Source organism: Carassius auratus, unplaced genomic scaffold (assembly GCF_003368295.1).
Source record: "Carassius auratus strain Wakin unplaced genomic scaffold, ASM336829v1 scaf_tig00030037, whole genome shotgun sequence".
NCBI lineage: Eukaryota > Metazoa > Chordata > Actinopteri > Cypriniformes > Cyprinidae > Carassius > Carassius auratus.
In genome coordinates, this window is record NW_020525820.1 from 18478 (window position 1) to 34397 (window position 15920).

Consider the following 15920-nt stretch of genomic DNA (forward strand, 5'->3'; position numbering starts at 1 on the left):
AATGACTCTGTATCAGAGCTGTGTCCTTTCCACCTTACTTTACAGATCTGAATGTTAGAGAACGACAGAAGCACTTTACCTAACTATCAACTTTCCACATGATGAACCTCCAGAATCCTGCAGATCTTCTGCTCCAAAACATCTCTGACCAACAGCTACTCATGCGGCGCAATTAAGAAAGTACAGCACTTTTAGAAATATATTAACTGAGAAAAATACAAATAAAATAAATAAAAATGCTGACTTCTTTTACCTGCTGTACATATAATGGTAACATTTCTGTTATTATGCATTAGCTATTTATGCTTTATGTTTCATGTCTACAAGTTAGCCTATATTTAAAACAGTTTAATAATACTTAAAACAGCCAAGTAAACTTTTCACTTGTTTTTATCTGTATGTAGCATTTTATTTACATGAAAATATAAAAGTGTTAAAAAGAGTAAATGTGTTTGAGTATTTAGAGGAGAGTAAAAGACACAAATGCTGTTAACTTGTGAAAATGTTTAGTTGATTTGATGAAGGAGACTCCATCCACAGAACAAAGACTATAAACTGGATATATGTACATTAACAACAGACACACAACTAAATATAAAGTCAAATAGAATAACAATGTGTAGAAAACATGAGATAAGTTTCACACATTGTAGATTTGCTTTATATCTTTTGACACATTTAAGTGCTGCACTTGACAATCACATTGAAACATCTGAATCATTATGAATGAGATTAATAGAAATATTATTAAACTGAAGAACCAGACAGACTCATCTGAGCTTCTTCCTCCTCTGTTCCAGCTTTACATTAAACACAATGATCATCTGCTTGAATACTAAAGCAACATTAATCATTCAATATCATGTTTCTAACACACATGCTGCATTATTTGATTGTAAAGTCTGAGTCTCTTCACCTGTATGGATCACATTTACACATTTATCACACATTTATTTCTCCTCATAGACACAGTAGTGAATCTCTTCTGTGGATCTTCAGCTGATGTTTACTGCTCCTCTCAAGATCACTTCACTTTATGAGATACTGCATTTATCCGCTTCTTGTGATTTAACTCCTTCTATACTCTAAGATTGAACAGAAGAGAAGATCATCAGAGTTCAGTGGAATAAAGTACTAATAAGTTACTATATTTCAATCACAGTAAAAAGTTACATTAAAATCCTGTAATCAAAGTTGTTGCTAACTGAGCAGAAGTGTTTAGCTGAATCTAAAGTGTGTCTAATTCTTCACTTGTGTGTCAAGAAAGCATATAATAAGTGTGATAATGCAGATGCAGCCGGATGTTATCACAGAATAAGTCTCTTCAGGAGGACACAAGTCCTGATCACCCTGTCGGGTTTATTCTGTGATAACAAGCGGCTGGAGGGACATTATCTCTTACAGAAAGTAAGTGTAAAGTAATGTGACGTGTTGCTTGTCAAAGTAAAAACACACAAGAGACAGAGACATTGATCATGTGATGCTGGACGACTGTGAGCTGAAGCTGAATCTGCTCTGATTTTACCAGCGTTTTCCTACAATCTGAACAAATCTATTTCAAACTCTAATGATTCACTATTACTGATCTCATTAATAAAGCAGCTGTTGCTGGAGAAAGCTGTGACAGTCTGCTTTTCTTCTCTTTCCTCCTTTGTGTTCAACATTTTGATCAACTTTACATTTCATTCTGACACAAACCCTTTGAAATAAAGCTTGATGATCATTTGATAAACTCTTTTCACTAATATCTGAAAGTATATATTTGTTCACATATCAGAGGTAAATGAATCTCTTTAATATCACAAAGTGAAGTTTACTCACCTCAGTTTACAGTTTGAGTCTCGTAGCACATCAATGAGCTTCTGCTTTGAGTCTCCAATCTTATTCTCTCTCAGATCAAGCTCTTTTAGAAACTGCAGAGCTTTTGTGTTTGTCAAACACTGAGTTAAAGAAGAAACATCTGTAATGCCACAGAACTGAAGACTAGAAAGAGACAAACAGAGGAAGAGAGATCATCTTACAAACAAATCATTAAGATGAAGAATCTTTCACAAATATAATGTGAACACATTCATCATGAGATATTGAGTATAAAGTGTTTTGTTCAACTCTTATGTGCTGTTCGTTTGGGGACGACACTCGTGTTGTTTGGGCTCTATATTTGTATTTAATTTTACTCAGTTCATTAATGTTTTTACTCCACATTTATGTAGTTTTTTAAGGATTTATGATATTTTTTAAATTTATAAAATAAATTAAAAATATATTTTAAATAGGTTTTTATATAAAAATAACTTTTTATGTAAAATTCACTTTATAAAAGACTCACATTCCTAACTTTTATTAATGGGAATAACATGATGTGTGTGTTTTTCCTCCATCATGTATTTTGTGGTCTAAATTGTGGTGTATTTATTGATTTTATTTGATGAATTAAGAAGAGAAAGTATTGATTTGATCATTTCCTCATTCATTTCAATGTGGGTCTCCAGAGAGAGTGACTTTTTTCACACTAACACACAACCAGATATCAATGCAGTTTAATTTTCTATTTGTAGATCTACCAAGTGTTGACAACCGTACAAAGTCTCATGTCATTTAGATAAAGGGAACATTTGTTTTTATTTCAGCAAACATCATTTGGGGTCTCAAAAGACCTTGAACAGCACATAAGAGTCAAACAAAGTGATTTTCATCATTTTGATTCTTGTCTGTGAATGTTACTGACCTCAATCTCTCCAGTTTACAGCGTGAATCCTTCAGTACGTCACATAAGTGATTCAGTCCTGTGTTTTTTATTTGATTCCAGCTCATGTTCAGTTCTCTCAGGTGTGATGGGTTTGATTTCAGAGCTGAAGTCAGGATGAGACACTGTTTCTCTGTAATACTGCAATCACACAGACTGAAGACAGAAAGAGAAAACACAATGAATCAGACACGTTATGTTCATGTGGGAGTAATTCATCATGTGTTAACACCATACAGTGCAATAAATAAAACATTACCAAAAACCTTATTATATGACCATAAACAAAAACAGAAGAAAAAAGATGAACAAAGTAGACACAGGATGAACTACAGAACAACTTAAGATAACATTAAATGTGAAAATTGAGTTTAAATGTGAGAAATCAAGAAAATTCTGTTTCTGAATTACAATTTATTTAAAGACATTTAAAACTTTTTTTGTAATTGTCATTCTTTACTGTACAGGTCTGAGTGTGTGTTTTTGTAAGAGTGTGCATGTGTCTGTTTATGGTGTGTGTGTGTGTGTGTGTGTGTGTGTGTGTGTGTGTGCGAGAGAGAGAGAGAGAGTGTGTGAGTGAGTGAGTGTGCGTGTGTTCACTGTGTGTGTGTGTGTGTGTGTGTGAGAGAGAGTGTGTGTGTGTTCACTGTGTTCACTGTGTGTGTGTGTGTGTGTGTATGTTAAATGCAGTGCACATGTTCAGAGTGTGCGTGTGTCTGTTCACGGTGTGTGTGTGTTAAATCCAGATGTTCAGTGTATGGGACACTATACTTGGCCACACGTCACATCCTTCATTTCCTTTTCCTGAAAGTAAACAGTAATCTTTAATCTGACTGTAACTGCTGTAGAGTATAATGATACTAACTCTAGTTTCTCCAGCTTGAATTGTGTGTTCATCAGTAGATCACTGAGGTGTTTCACTCCAGAGTCTCCTAGTAGTTCATTCCAGCTCAGGTTCAGTTCTCTCAGGTGTGATGGGTTTGATTTCAGAGCTGAAGTCAGGATGAGACACTGTTTCTCTGTAATACTGCATCCACACAGACTGAAGACAGAAAGAGAAAACACAATGAATCAGACACGTTATGTTCATGAAGTCACAGCAGAACAACTTTCTTCTGTCAAATCACAGCATCTTAAATCTACATTGAGAGAAAGAGAGAAGATAGAAGAAAACTATTTAATAAAGTCACAATGTCTTGATAAAACAAAAAAACAGAGGAAAAGTGTCTGAACATCTTTGGATAATTTTCCACAATTTGGTCTTCAAAACAGAAAAACAAATAAGTTGTTCATTTAATCAAATAATTGACACTTCTCATGATTTATGTACAATTTCTCCTGATTCTTAATAGAAATACAATGAAGTTTTAATTCCTAACAATCTTGTGTGAAAGGTGTTAAAATCTTTCATATCTTTTTATTTCTGTCATATAATTCTTATTTCATCTTTTGTCTAAAACTGATCATATTGTCTAAAATAAAAGTCCTGACTGCTGTGTATTTGTGTTTAAACTGATTCTGGTCTGCACATCACTACAACGTAAATGCATTCGCTCTGCTCTGTCCAGTGACTTGATCAGCTTTGCTACACAGATTCAACTTTGCACATCTAAATAAAACTGTAGGTTTGTCTGTGTGTGTAGATGTGAAGTACAGTAATATTTCTCTGAAACAGGTCAGACTGAAGAAGCAATGCCTGCACAGAATAAAGCCCAGTCTGGACCGGTTCTGTTCAGTTGTGTTACACATTCATTAATCTGGTGTTTGATGACAGAGAGATGATATGAAGCATCAATAAACACTATGAATATGTTCTGATACAGCAGCACAGAACTATTCTGTTGTGTCCCATTGATAAACACAATGAAAACAGTTCTGTCCCACTGGATAAAAGAGAAATGTTTGTGTATTTTTGGTATTATTAACTGAAATGATTGGATCTTGGGTTGTGTATTTGACCTGCTGTATGAGCAGAACTTTCAAATGTTTAGATCACAACTTACTTTACAAGTCTCTCTTACACAAACATATATAGTATAAAATATAGACAGATGAACTATACAAATATATATAGTGCTTCAAACAAGGTAACAGTCAGTGAGGGTGATGGGAAGTTTGTTTTTAAAGGGTCATGAAACCCCAGACTACTTTTTCTGAGATTGTATCAGAGGTGTGTGTGTTGCACTTCATAGAAGACTATGTTAGCATCCATTTTAATTATTGGACAAATCTGGTTAATTCTGATTTTTGCAATAATGTTGTCTTCCAGGTTTATAATCTACATTGTGTTGATGAGTTTTTGTCATGGTAAAGGACTATTAATACTTTGATGATGCACAATTCTTCAGACCTGATCATAATCTACATCAGATCTCAAACAGAAGTTATTTCACACACTCGCTGCTGTCTGAAAGTGACTTCTGAGCTATTATTATTAATGTCTTTAACTTTATGAAATGATCCTCAGCACTGATGCTCTCCAGACGCAGAGAAACTCCACCTTCATTCATAACCTCCTCTAACCTAAACTCAGAGACCCAGTTGACCAAAAAACCCTGGCCGTTGTCCCAGAGGAAGACCCAGAAGTGACAGTGGAAACCAGACTGACTAATTTTCAATTAGTCTTCAATCCTCAGTTTGTAGTCCGTAAACATGATCACATTCAGCAGTCACAGCAGAAGCTAGAGACTACATTTAACTGAAGTCTATTCAAAAGTTGTATGAATCTATTCTAAGCTGTATTAAAGGCAAACGATTTTAAACACATTAATAAAATATTGGATATTTCTAATGTGTTCACATTATTTTCTCCAACCCCTGTGCACTTAAAGGGATAGTTCACCCAAAAATGAAATTGACCCCATGATTTACTCACCTTCAAGACATCCTAGATGTATATGAATTTCTTCTTTCAGACAAATATAATCAGAGTTATATTAAACATGTCCTGCCTCTTTTAAGCTTTATAACGTGGGGTCGGACTCAAATGAGAATTAAAATAGACGACTGTAACATTACTAGTCATGTAACGTGTGAAATGATGTAAGATACTCACATCAGTGTGTTGAGTGTACAGTGTTTATCCTGCAGTAGAGCAGAGATCTGATTCACTCCTCTGTCTCCTAGTTTATGTTTACTCAGATCCAGCTCTCTCAGGAGTAATGGGTTTTTACCCACAATTCCTGTCACATACTGACAGCCTTCATCTGCAGCAGGACCCAAAAACCTGCAGAAGAGAAGATGAAGCTGGAATCAATTCAGTGTGCATCGCATCACAAAACATTCAAAGATTTTCAAACATTGTTTGTAACGAAAAGCTCTAGTTCAAGTTTAAACAGTTGAACATTTAAATATTTAAATATACATTTTTTTTTTAGAAAGACAAAAGTCAAAAGTAAATTTAAAAGAAACTCGGGCAAAAGCTCACTAGATCATGATTCTCAAGCATCTGAAGATATTTCTGGCTTTTAAGCAGGAGATGAGGAAAGTTAGCAAAGAGATAACTAGCTTGTGACAGCTAAGCATTCATAGTGATATATTTAATTGATCTTTTGATGCTGGCTCTTCCTATTATCAGGGCCGGCGCTAGCCATTTGGGTGCCCTAAGCACAAATGCTTGGTGGTGCCCCCCTCCCCAACCAACCACCCACCCACCACCAACCAAAGAAATAACTACCATTCAGAATTTCTTCGATAGGTTCTCTTTACTTCCAAAATAACTGCTGCAAATGAATAATTGGAACTGAACAATGTGGACACAGAAAGTTAAAAGTGCAAAAAAGTTTAGTGCAAATAACAGTATAAGTGTATGAATTTTATGAAGTATGAATTTTAAAGTGCACATTTTAAACTGCAAATAACCATGCATAACTGCACAGTAGAAATTACTCAACAGAGGGACTACATCTCTATAAAGAGACCATTCTGCTATTCTATAGAACTATATTAAAGATTTTCACTACCATCAGTTGTCAGAGGCCCTACAGAGGCACACGCCTACATTTCCTAGCTGCAAAATCAGCTATCAGCAGTGTTGGGAACATTACTTTAAAAAAGGAATTAGTTATAGTTACTCACTACTTGTTCCCAAAAGTAACTGAGTTTAACTGAGTAACTGAATTACTCTATAATAAAAGTAACTCGTTACCAGGGAAAGTAACTATTTGCGTTACTGCAAAAAAAAAAAAAAAAAAAAAAAAAAAAAAAAAAGTTGCTACATGTCAGATAATTTGTACTTCTTCTTTTTTTTTTTTTTTTTTTTGCAGTTTTTACAAGTCAGTTGAAATGAGTAGAACAGATAGGTACATAACTTTCAATATTTATTGCACGTCAACAGACAGCAAGAGTTTTATCCTGCACTTCAAGTATTATCTTAAGAAAGGGTGTACACATTACATGCATGTTCTTGCCTTTGACCACAATGATTTTGAAGTAGTGCTTATATCTTCACCTTGAAAATGCCAACTTTTCATCGGATTGCTCCTGACTAACCATCTCGCCATCTCTGCTGCAAATCTCTGTGTAGCTGTTCCGTGTGTGTGTGTGAGTGTGTGTGTTTGGCGCCGCTGGCCGGCATGTGTGTAAAAACACTGGCTCTGATTGGCTACCATGTAACACATGACTCTGCCTTAGCCAATCACAACCGCTTATCTCGTCATTAACCCACCTGCTCACTCGCTGTGTGAGACAGGGGTGCGTTCGGATTACAAAGTTTATTAAATCAATGCATAGTAACGCACCGCATTTAACGTTCAAATAACGTTAACAGCGTCGTAACGACGGGAAAAGTAATTAGTTAGATTTCTGCGTTACTGAAAAAAATAACGTTGTTACCTAAAGCCGTTCTTTTAAAACTAACATTTTTATTTAAAACATTGTCTTACCTGCAAGCGACGCACGAGCATCATCCCGCTCCGCCGTCTCTTCTTTTTTATTTTTTCCGCCCTCAACTCTTTTCGAGGCCATGTCTGAGTTCGGTCTGCCAAATTTGACATTGATTGAGGCATAATCGAACAGACCACTGGGAGGTGGGGAAGGGGGGGCACCAGAGGGAGACTGGCACAGAGATTCACCTTTTTCTCGACTAATTTGGTCTAGGCCTATATTACGTTTGTATTGCTTTTGTATATTAACAAGCTTTTAGAAATATTTTATTTGTTATTTATTCTAGTAGCCTATTGTGATGATTTTTTCACGACCCAGATTTTTTGGTGCCCCCCAAAGCACTTGGTGCCCTACGCGCAGTGCGTGATGTGCGTGTGCGGAGCGCCGGTGTTCTGTCTAGAGTTTGTGTTCTGTCAGATTTTCCTACCTCCCACCAAAACAGTGGTTAGTACAATTCCACAACGAAAATTCTACTGTAAAGTTATGATTTATTAATGTCTACACCTACCACAACCCTAATCATACCCTTACAGTACTGCAAATACAGTAATTATGTGTTATATTCGCAGTTGTAGCTAAAAGGGATACAGTTACAGGAAACCAACAATAAATATTATTTTCTACCAATTAGATTGCGTTTTTATTAAAGTCTACACCTACCCCAGCCCTAAACCTACCCTTACAGTAATACAGATACATTAAATATCGTTGTTTAGCATAAGACAAAGGACGCGATATTGATGTGCGCGTGCGCAGTAAACCCGCGTAGGAAAATCTGACAGGGTAGGATAAAATGTCAGGACACCGGCCCTGCCTATTATTATGTAGCAGAATTCACCAAACACTGTATAAGTATATATTTAAATCGTTTAGGTGTGTGTGTCTGCTGCGCACTGACGACACATGTATCTGATCCAACACAAAATATAGCCTATTTCTTTATACACGTAATTATTCAGGAATGATTAAATATGAACCTATTAGTATCAGAAATTGATTTGAATATACAATGAATAATACAATAGCTTCTGTTAATATTGTTCTTTACTAAAATGAAAAGCTTAATTTATATTTTATATATATATATATATTATAGCTTAATTTCATGTATGTACTGTCTGTATTCAGTTATTCTCTGAATAAATTATGGTGTTTATAATTTTAATGTCCTGATTGAGCAACATCTATTTCAGACTAGAGGTCTTCACAGTGCACCCGAGACCCGTTGACCCGAATGGGTTCGGGTCTATATTTTAAATCATCAGCCGGGTCAGGGTCAGGTCCGAATATATTACCTTGGGTCCCGGCTCTGTTTAACATTGTGTGTAATGCCCGTGTGATCATCAGACTCGGGGAACACCCGGCTGTGATCAGACACTGCTTGTTTTTTTGTAACTTGCCACTTGTAAAATTAGGAAAAGAAAAGTGGGAGACAAAAAAAAAAAGCAATCTCTCTTTCTCTCTCTCTTTCTCTGACGTTACAAGCAGAGCACACAGACAGACTCAGAGTTAATGCAAGTGCACACACGGTAATAATGCTTGCAGACTTGACAGACTCATATTTAATATATTTCAAATCAGCAACTAAATCTGAGGTAAACTGTCACATGAATGTTTTCTGTGAGGCTCAAAATCAGTTGAAAAGCATATTTTAAATCATCAGCCGGGTCAGGTCCGAATCTATTACCTCGGGTCCTGGGTCTGTTTAACATTGTGTGTAATGCCCGTGCGATCATCAGACTCGGGGAACACCCGGCTGTGATCAGAAACTGCTTGTTTTTTTGTAACTTGCCACTTGTAAAATTAAGAAAAGAAAAGTGTGAGGCAAAAAAAAGCAAGGTTTCTATGGCAACCAGTGAGGGACACAATGACTTCGACAGCCAAACCGCGCTTTACATTTTCTCCCATTTTTATAATAATATAAATGAACAGTTTAATCAAAGTTTTAGTGGTCAGACTCAGACTCGAAGCAGAGCAGAGAGCACAGAGATGATAGAGCAGCCATGGCACTGAACGAGCGATCGTTATTATAGTTCAAAAGGGCAAACAGTCGAAGTTATTATGCGAGTTAAATTCGAGTCAGAATGTACATGTGCACAGTTGCATTTGTCATCCGTCACCGTGACATCAAGTGGACTTTTGAAGCTGAAATAATGAGTGGATTGAGCTCGGACTTGGAATAACGCGAAAAATAACTTGAATGCATCACAGGCAGTCAGGTACAAAGAAGAGAGATTATGGCTCCTTAAATTAGGTAAAACAAAAAGTTGTATTTTTCGCAACAGGTTTATTGGCTTGCAATAGCAATTTAAGGTCCCGTTAAGACCTCTATTTCAGACTCTCCACAATCGCGCAAATATGTCTACTAGCATTATCTACTGTTTCCATGTAAAATATTGTATGCTAAATTAATAATAATTTAACCACCATTTAAATCATTACCTGCTTCAAAATGAATGATGTTAACAAAATTCTTGTTGAAACATTTACAGTTAGCACCTACTGTATGAATAAAAACTCTATAACAGAATTATATAAACAATAAATAACTGTTCAATGCGAATAAAGATGTGTGTTTGTGTTTTTTCAGATTTCAGAACGAGCACTTTGTCATTTGTTATATGATGAGGTCGTGTCTGTCTGATGTTTATCGTGTTCATAATGTTCGCTACTGTAATGAACGTAGCTTTTTAATAAGTAGAGGAAATTCCCTTGAGTTTTTGCATTGTAAGAATGTACAGGGATACTTCAGTTTTAAAAAGCTGACTTATGTGAGGTCTCATTAAAATCATACAATTTCCAATTAATTCAATAGAACATTTACACAGACAAAAGGGATTACCAATATGGTGATTCACTTTCACGACGTCATGAGCAATCCAGTTCTCTATTCTAGATCAGTGATCTACAGTGTTGTGAATCTGAGCTTGATGGAAATTAATGTACAGTGCATTCAGTAACTTTTAAACAGTCAGGATAACTCATCAAACTGAATATTTTTCATGGGAATTGACCATACGGTAGCCTATATGTTAAAACATCCAAATAGATCATTTAAATTGACAATATTCACATTATTATCACAATCTCTGTACTTTAGTTTTAATTAAAAAAAATGTAGCCCTGGTGAGCATGTGAGACTTAAAAAAAAAAGAAAAAAAAGAAGGGGGTGGGGCCTACTAAAGGGGGGGTCACAAAAGGTTTGGGAACCACTGGACAACTCAAACACACAATATTTAATTTAATTCATACAGACCTACCTTATGTTGCACATTTGCACTTTTTGAGTAAAACAATGGCACAATAAAAAATACTTTTCAGTTCTATCTCCAATCCCTAATTTTTTCTAGTTATGTAAAGTTAAAATATTTTGCCATGAATTTTTTTTTCTCATATCACAATATAATATCAATATCTCCTGGACAGTGTAAAATTTTGTGATTAATTAATTTTAGCTCATATCGCCCACCACTACTCTGGATAGTTTTATTTAACTGATGTCTGTCTATGCACAATTATCACGGATCCTCTCCTGACACACATCACATGTTTGTGGTCTGTGATAGATCTGCTGTAGTAGATCTACAGTGTTGTGAATCTGAGCTTGATGGAAATTAATGTACAGAGCATTCAGTAATATTTAAACAATCAGGATAATAAATCACACTGAATATGTTTTTCATGAGAAATGTCCACAATAACACAATCATAAATGTTAACTATCGAGGCACCAAACTACTAAACACCAGCACATCTAGTGACCCAAAATGTCAGATTAAGCTGTAACTTTTAACACAACTAAACTGTGCTGACATTTATCATCAAAACAACAGCAGCTGCAGCATCTGATCTTTCATGTTTGATCATTTTCAACAACAAATTGTGTACCTACTGAATAAGTGTAATAATATAATTTAAACTACAGGGCCACTGAATGCTTGAATCTAATTGGCTGACGAACATTATTTTTCTGGGAAACGCACGGTGAACGTAGTTCCAGGCAGCTCTCTTGACCTCATTACAGTTCATATCACTTCACATATAGTAAAGCTGTTATAACAGTAGTTACAGGACTGCGCTAACACCACCCCAGTCCAGTGGATAAGACACACGTCTGTGGTGTGGGAGACCCGGGTTCGAATCCACTGTGAGACACCAATGTGTCCCTGAGCAAGACACTTAACCCTTAGTTGCTCCAGAGGCGTGCGACCTCTGACATATATAGCAATTGTAAGTCGCTTTGGATAAAAAGCGTCAGCTAAATGAATAAATGTAAATGTAAAAACAACATCATGACAGATGATTTTCTGGAAGTAAACACACATGACATTTTTCATTAGCGAGGTAATAACAGCTGTTTAGAGACACTGCTGCAGAACACTGTTGAGGGAAGCACAGAGGAAGCCTAATTCACACAAGCTCTCTCTCTCTCTCTCTCTGTGCGTCTCTGTCTCTCTCCCTCTCTTTTAATAACTTCATTAATAACTGCATTAGAATGCTATCAAAGGCTCAAGCCTCCATTACCAGCTTTAAAATCATGTTTTAGATTCAGCAAAAGAGGCATTGGATGAGATGCGGAACAAATAATCCTACTCACAACAGTGATTCAAGTACAAAAACCAGATGAATCCCTTTAAATCTATCATCTGATTGATGTCTTTAGGTGTGGCAACCGCAGTATAAGCTAAATAATTGACTCGAGGCCGTTAAATTATTAGAAAATATAATATAAATAACTCAAATGTGTATCATTTATTTTGCATTATTTCATCAGGTCTCACCTCAGAGTCTTGAGTTTACAGTTTGGATCCTGTAGTAAATCACTGAGCTGCTTCACTCCTGATTCTCCAGGATCATTTTCTGTGAGATCCAGCTCTATCAGGTGTGAAGGATTTGATCTCAGAGCTGAAGACAGAGCTTTATAAACTTCTTCACTGATACTGCAGTCTGAAAGTCTATTAGAAAAATATGTTATTCTTCATTATAACACAGATTGTCATAGAAGTACATGTTCTAGAATGAAGAAAAAAAAAAGAAGCACTACAGACATTTTTGCCTGAATTGACTCTTTTCACAGTAAAGCTGGGTAAAGTTATATATTGGTGAACGTAATCTGCAATTCTTGCATTTTAATTTCCCACAATTATAACCTTCAGTTGCAATCAAAATTACTCAGTCCCTCAGAGACTGCAGTACTTTACCAATACAAGCTTTTCTGAAGATCCAGGATTAAAAAAAAAATTGCTGATGCATATTAAAAAAAGAGCTATTGTCAATATAATGTAACATTTGAGTTATAAGATTTTTTAATAACAAAATTATGTAACTTTATTATAACCTTCAGTAATACTGCAATCTGAAAGTCTTCAGAAAGACTAAATAAAACACATTAAAACATTTATTACACCATTAGGATATTAACATTTCCCATCATCTCCAAAAATCAATCTGTTTGTCAATATTTTATAAATGCATCTACACCAACACAAAAATTTCACATTACTGACCCATTCCTTGTGACACAGCGTCAGTTTATATACCAGCTAGAGCTTTACATTGATTTATGTTTAAATTAACCAAATTCAGACCTGAGTATCTGTAGTGTCTGTGAATTTCTCAGCAGACTGGAGATTTCTGTCACTCCAGAGTCTCCTATTTGATTCCTGCTCAGATCCAGCTCTCTGAGGTTTGAATTAAACGCTGATGCCAGAGCAGCACAACCTTCATCTGTAATACTGATGCAGTTTAACCTGTAGAAGAGAGAACATTGATTGACTGAGATGAGACCCTCGAACAAGAACTGAACCCCAACTGTTCCTCAGCGCCGCAGGTGTGTGTGTGTGTGAGAGAGAGTGTGTGTGTGTGAGTGTGTGTGTTAAATGCAGATGTTCAGAGTATGGGACACTATATTTGGCCACACGTCACATCCTTTCCTTTTCTTTTCCTGAAAGTAAACAGTAATCTTTAATCTGACTGTAACTGCTGTAGAGTATAATGATACTAACTCTAGTTTCTCCAGCTTGAATTGTGTGTTCATCAGTAGATCACTGAGGTGTTTCACTCCAGAGTCTCCTAGTAGTTTATTCCAGCTCAGGTTCAGTTCTCTCAGGTGTGATGGGTTTGATTTCAGAGCTGAAGTCAGGATGAGACACTGTTTCTCTGTAATACAGCAATCACGCAGACTGAAGACAGAAAGAGAAAACACAATGAATCAGACACGTTATGTTCATGAAGTCACAGCAGAACAACCTTCATCTATTAAATAACAGCATCTTAATCTACACTGAGAGAAAGAGAGAAGATAGAAGAAAACTATTAATAAAGTCACAATGTCTTGATAAAACAAAAAACAGAGGAAGAGTGTCTGAACATCTTTGGATAATTTTCCACAATTTGGTCTTCAAAACAGAAAAAACAAACAAGTTGTTCATTTAATAAAATAATTGACACTTCTCATGATTTATGTACAATTTCTCCTGATTTTTGATAGAAATACAACAAAGTTTTAATTCCCCACAACTTTGTGTGAAAGGTGTTAAATCTTTCATATCTTTTTATTTCTGTCATATAATTCTTATTTCATCTTTTGTCTAAAACTGATCATATTGTCTAAAATAAAAGTCCTGACTGCTGTGTATTTGTGTTTAAACTGATTCTGGTCTGCACATCACTACAACGTAAATGCATTCGCTCTGCTCTGTCCAGTGACTTGATCAGCTTTGCTACACAGATTCAACTTTGCACATCTAAATAAAACTGTAGGTTTGTCTGTGTGTGTAGATGTGAAGTACAGTAATATTTCTCTGAAACAGGTCAGACTGAAGAAGCAATGCCTGCACAGAATAAAGCCCAGTCTGGACCGGTTCTGTTCAGTTGTGTTACACATTCATTAATCTGGTGTTTGATGACAGAGAGATGATATGAAGCATCAATAAACACTATGAATATGTTCTGATACAGCAGCACAGAACTATTCTGTTGTGTCCCATTAATAAACACAATGAAAACAGTTCTGTCCCACTGGATAAAAGAGAAATGTGTGTGTATTTTTGGTATTATTAACTGAAATGATTGGATATTGGGTTGTGTATTTGACCTGCTGTATGAGCAACAAGAAACACTCATTACAACTTTCAAAATGTTTAGATCACACAACAACTAACTTTACAAGTAAAATATACAGTACAGAATATAGACAGATTAACTATACAAAAAATTATATATGAATATGTTTTATATATATATAGTCATCCAAAAATATTTTTAATGATATCCGGGTGCAGTCGATCGGGTCGTTTTGATATAAATATGCACTGATGCTCTCCAGACTCAGAGAAACACCTCCTTCATTCATAACCTCCTCTAACCTAAACTCCTGTTGCCCCAGCAGTGACAGTGGAAACCAGACCTGACCCTGCCTTTATGAAAATTACATTGAAATATAGAAACATGCATACACATACACTTTTTTTTTTAATTAGACTTCAATCCTCAGTTTGTAGTCCAGTAAACATGATCACATTCAGCAGTCAACAGCAGAAGTTAGAGACACTTTTAACTGAAGTCTATTCAAAAATTGTATGAATCTACTCTAAGAAGGTTGGAAGCTGTATTTAAAGACCAAACAATGTTAAACACATTAATAAAATACTGGCTATTTCTAATGTGTTCACAGTATTTCTCCAACCCTGTGCACTTAAAGGGATAGTTCACCCAAAAATGAAAATTACTCCATGATTTACTCACCTTCAAGACATCCTAGATGTATATGAATTTCTTCTTTCAGACAAATATAATCAGAGTTATATTAAACATGTCCTGGCTCTTTTAAGCTTTATAACGTGGGGTTGGACTCAATGAGAATTTAAAATGGACGACTGTAACATTACTAGTCACTGTAACATGTGAAATGATGTAAGATACTCACTTCAGTGTGTTGAGTGTACAGTGTTTATCCTGCAGTAGAGCAGAGATCTGATTCACTCCTGTGTCTCCTAGTTCATGTTCACTCAGATTCAGCTCTCTCAGGAGTAACGGGTTTTTACCCACAATTCCAGTCACATACTGACAGCCTTCATCTGCAGCAGGACCCAAAAACCTGCAGAAGAGAAGATGAAGCTGGAATCAATCAGTGTGTATCGCATCACAAAATTTAAAAGATTATCAAACATTGTTTGTAATGAAAAGCTCTAGTTCAAGTTTAAACAGTTGAACATTTAAATATACAAATATTTCAAAAAAAGTCAAAAGTAAATTATTTAAAAAAGAAACTCGTGGGACAAAAGCTCAC

General features: G+C 35.7%; 1 protein-coding gene across 1 annotated transcript; it reads right to left on the bottom strand.

The window, feature by feature from the left end:
* Positions 1–5792: 5792 nt before the first annotated feature.
* Positions 5793–13687, bottom strand: LOC113079973 (ribonuclease inhibitor-like). Its single transcript, XM_026252220.1, has 4 exons — positions 13636–13687; positions 13219–13380; positions 12412–12585; positions 5793–5972 (listed from the first exon to the last, which is right to left on the bottom strand). The coding sequence occupies exons 1-4, from the start codon at positions 13665–13667 to the stop codon at positions 5798–5800; spliced, it is 543 nt and encodes a 180-aa protein (XP_026108005.1). The 5' UTR covers positions 13668–13687; the 3' UTR covers positions 5793–5797.
* Positions 13688–15920: the final 2233 nt, after the last annotated feature.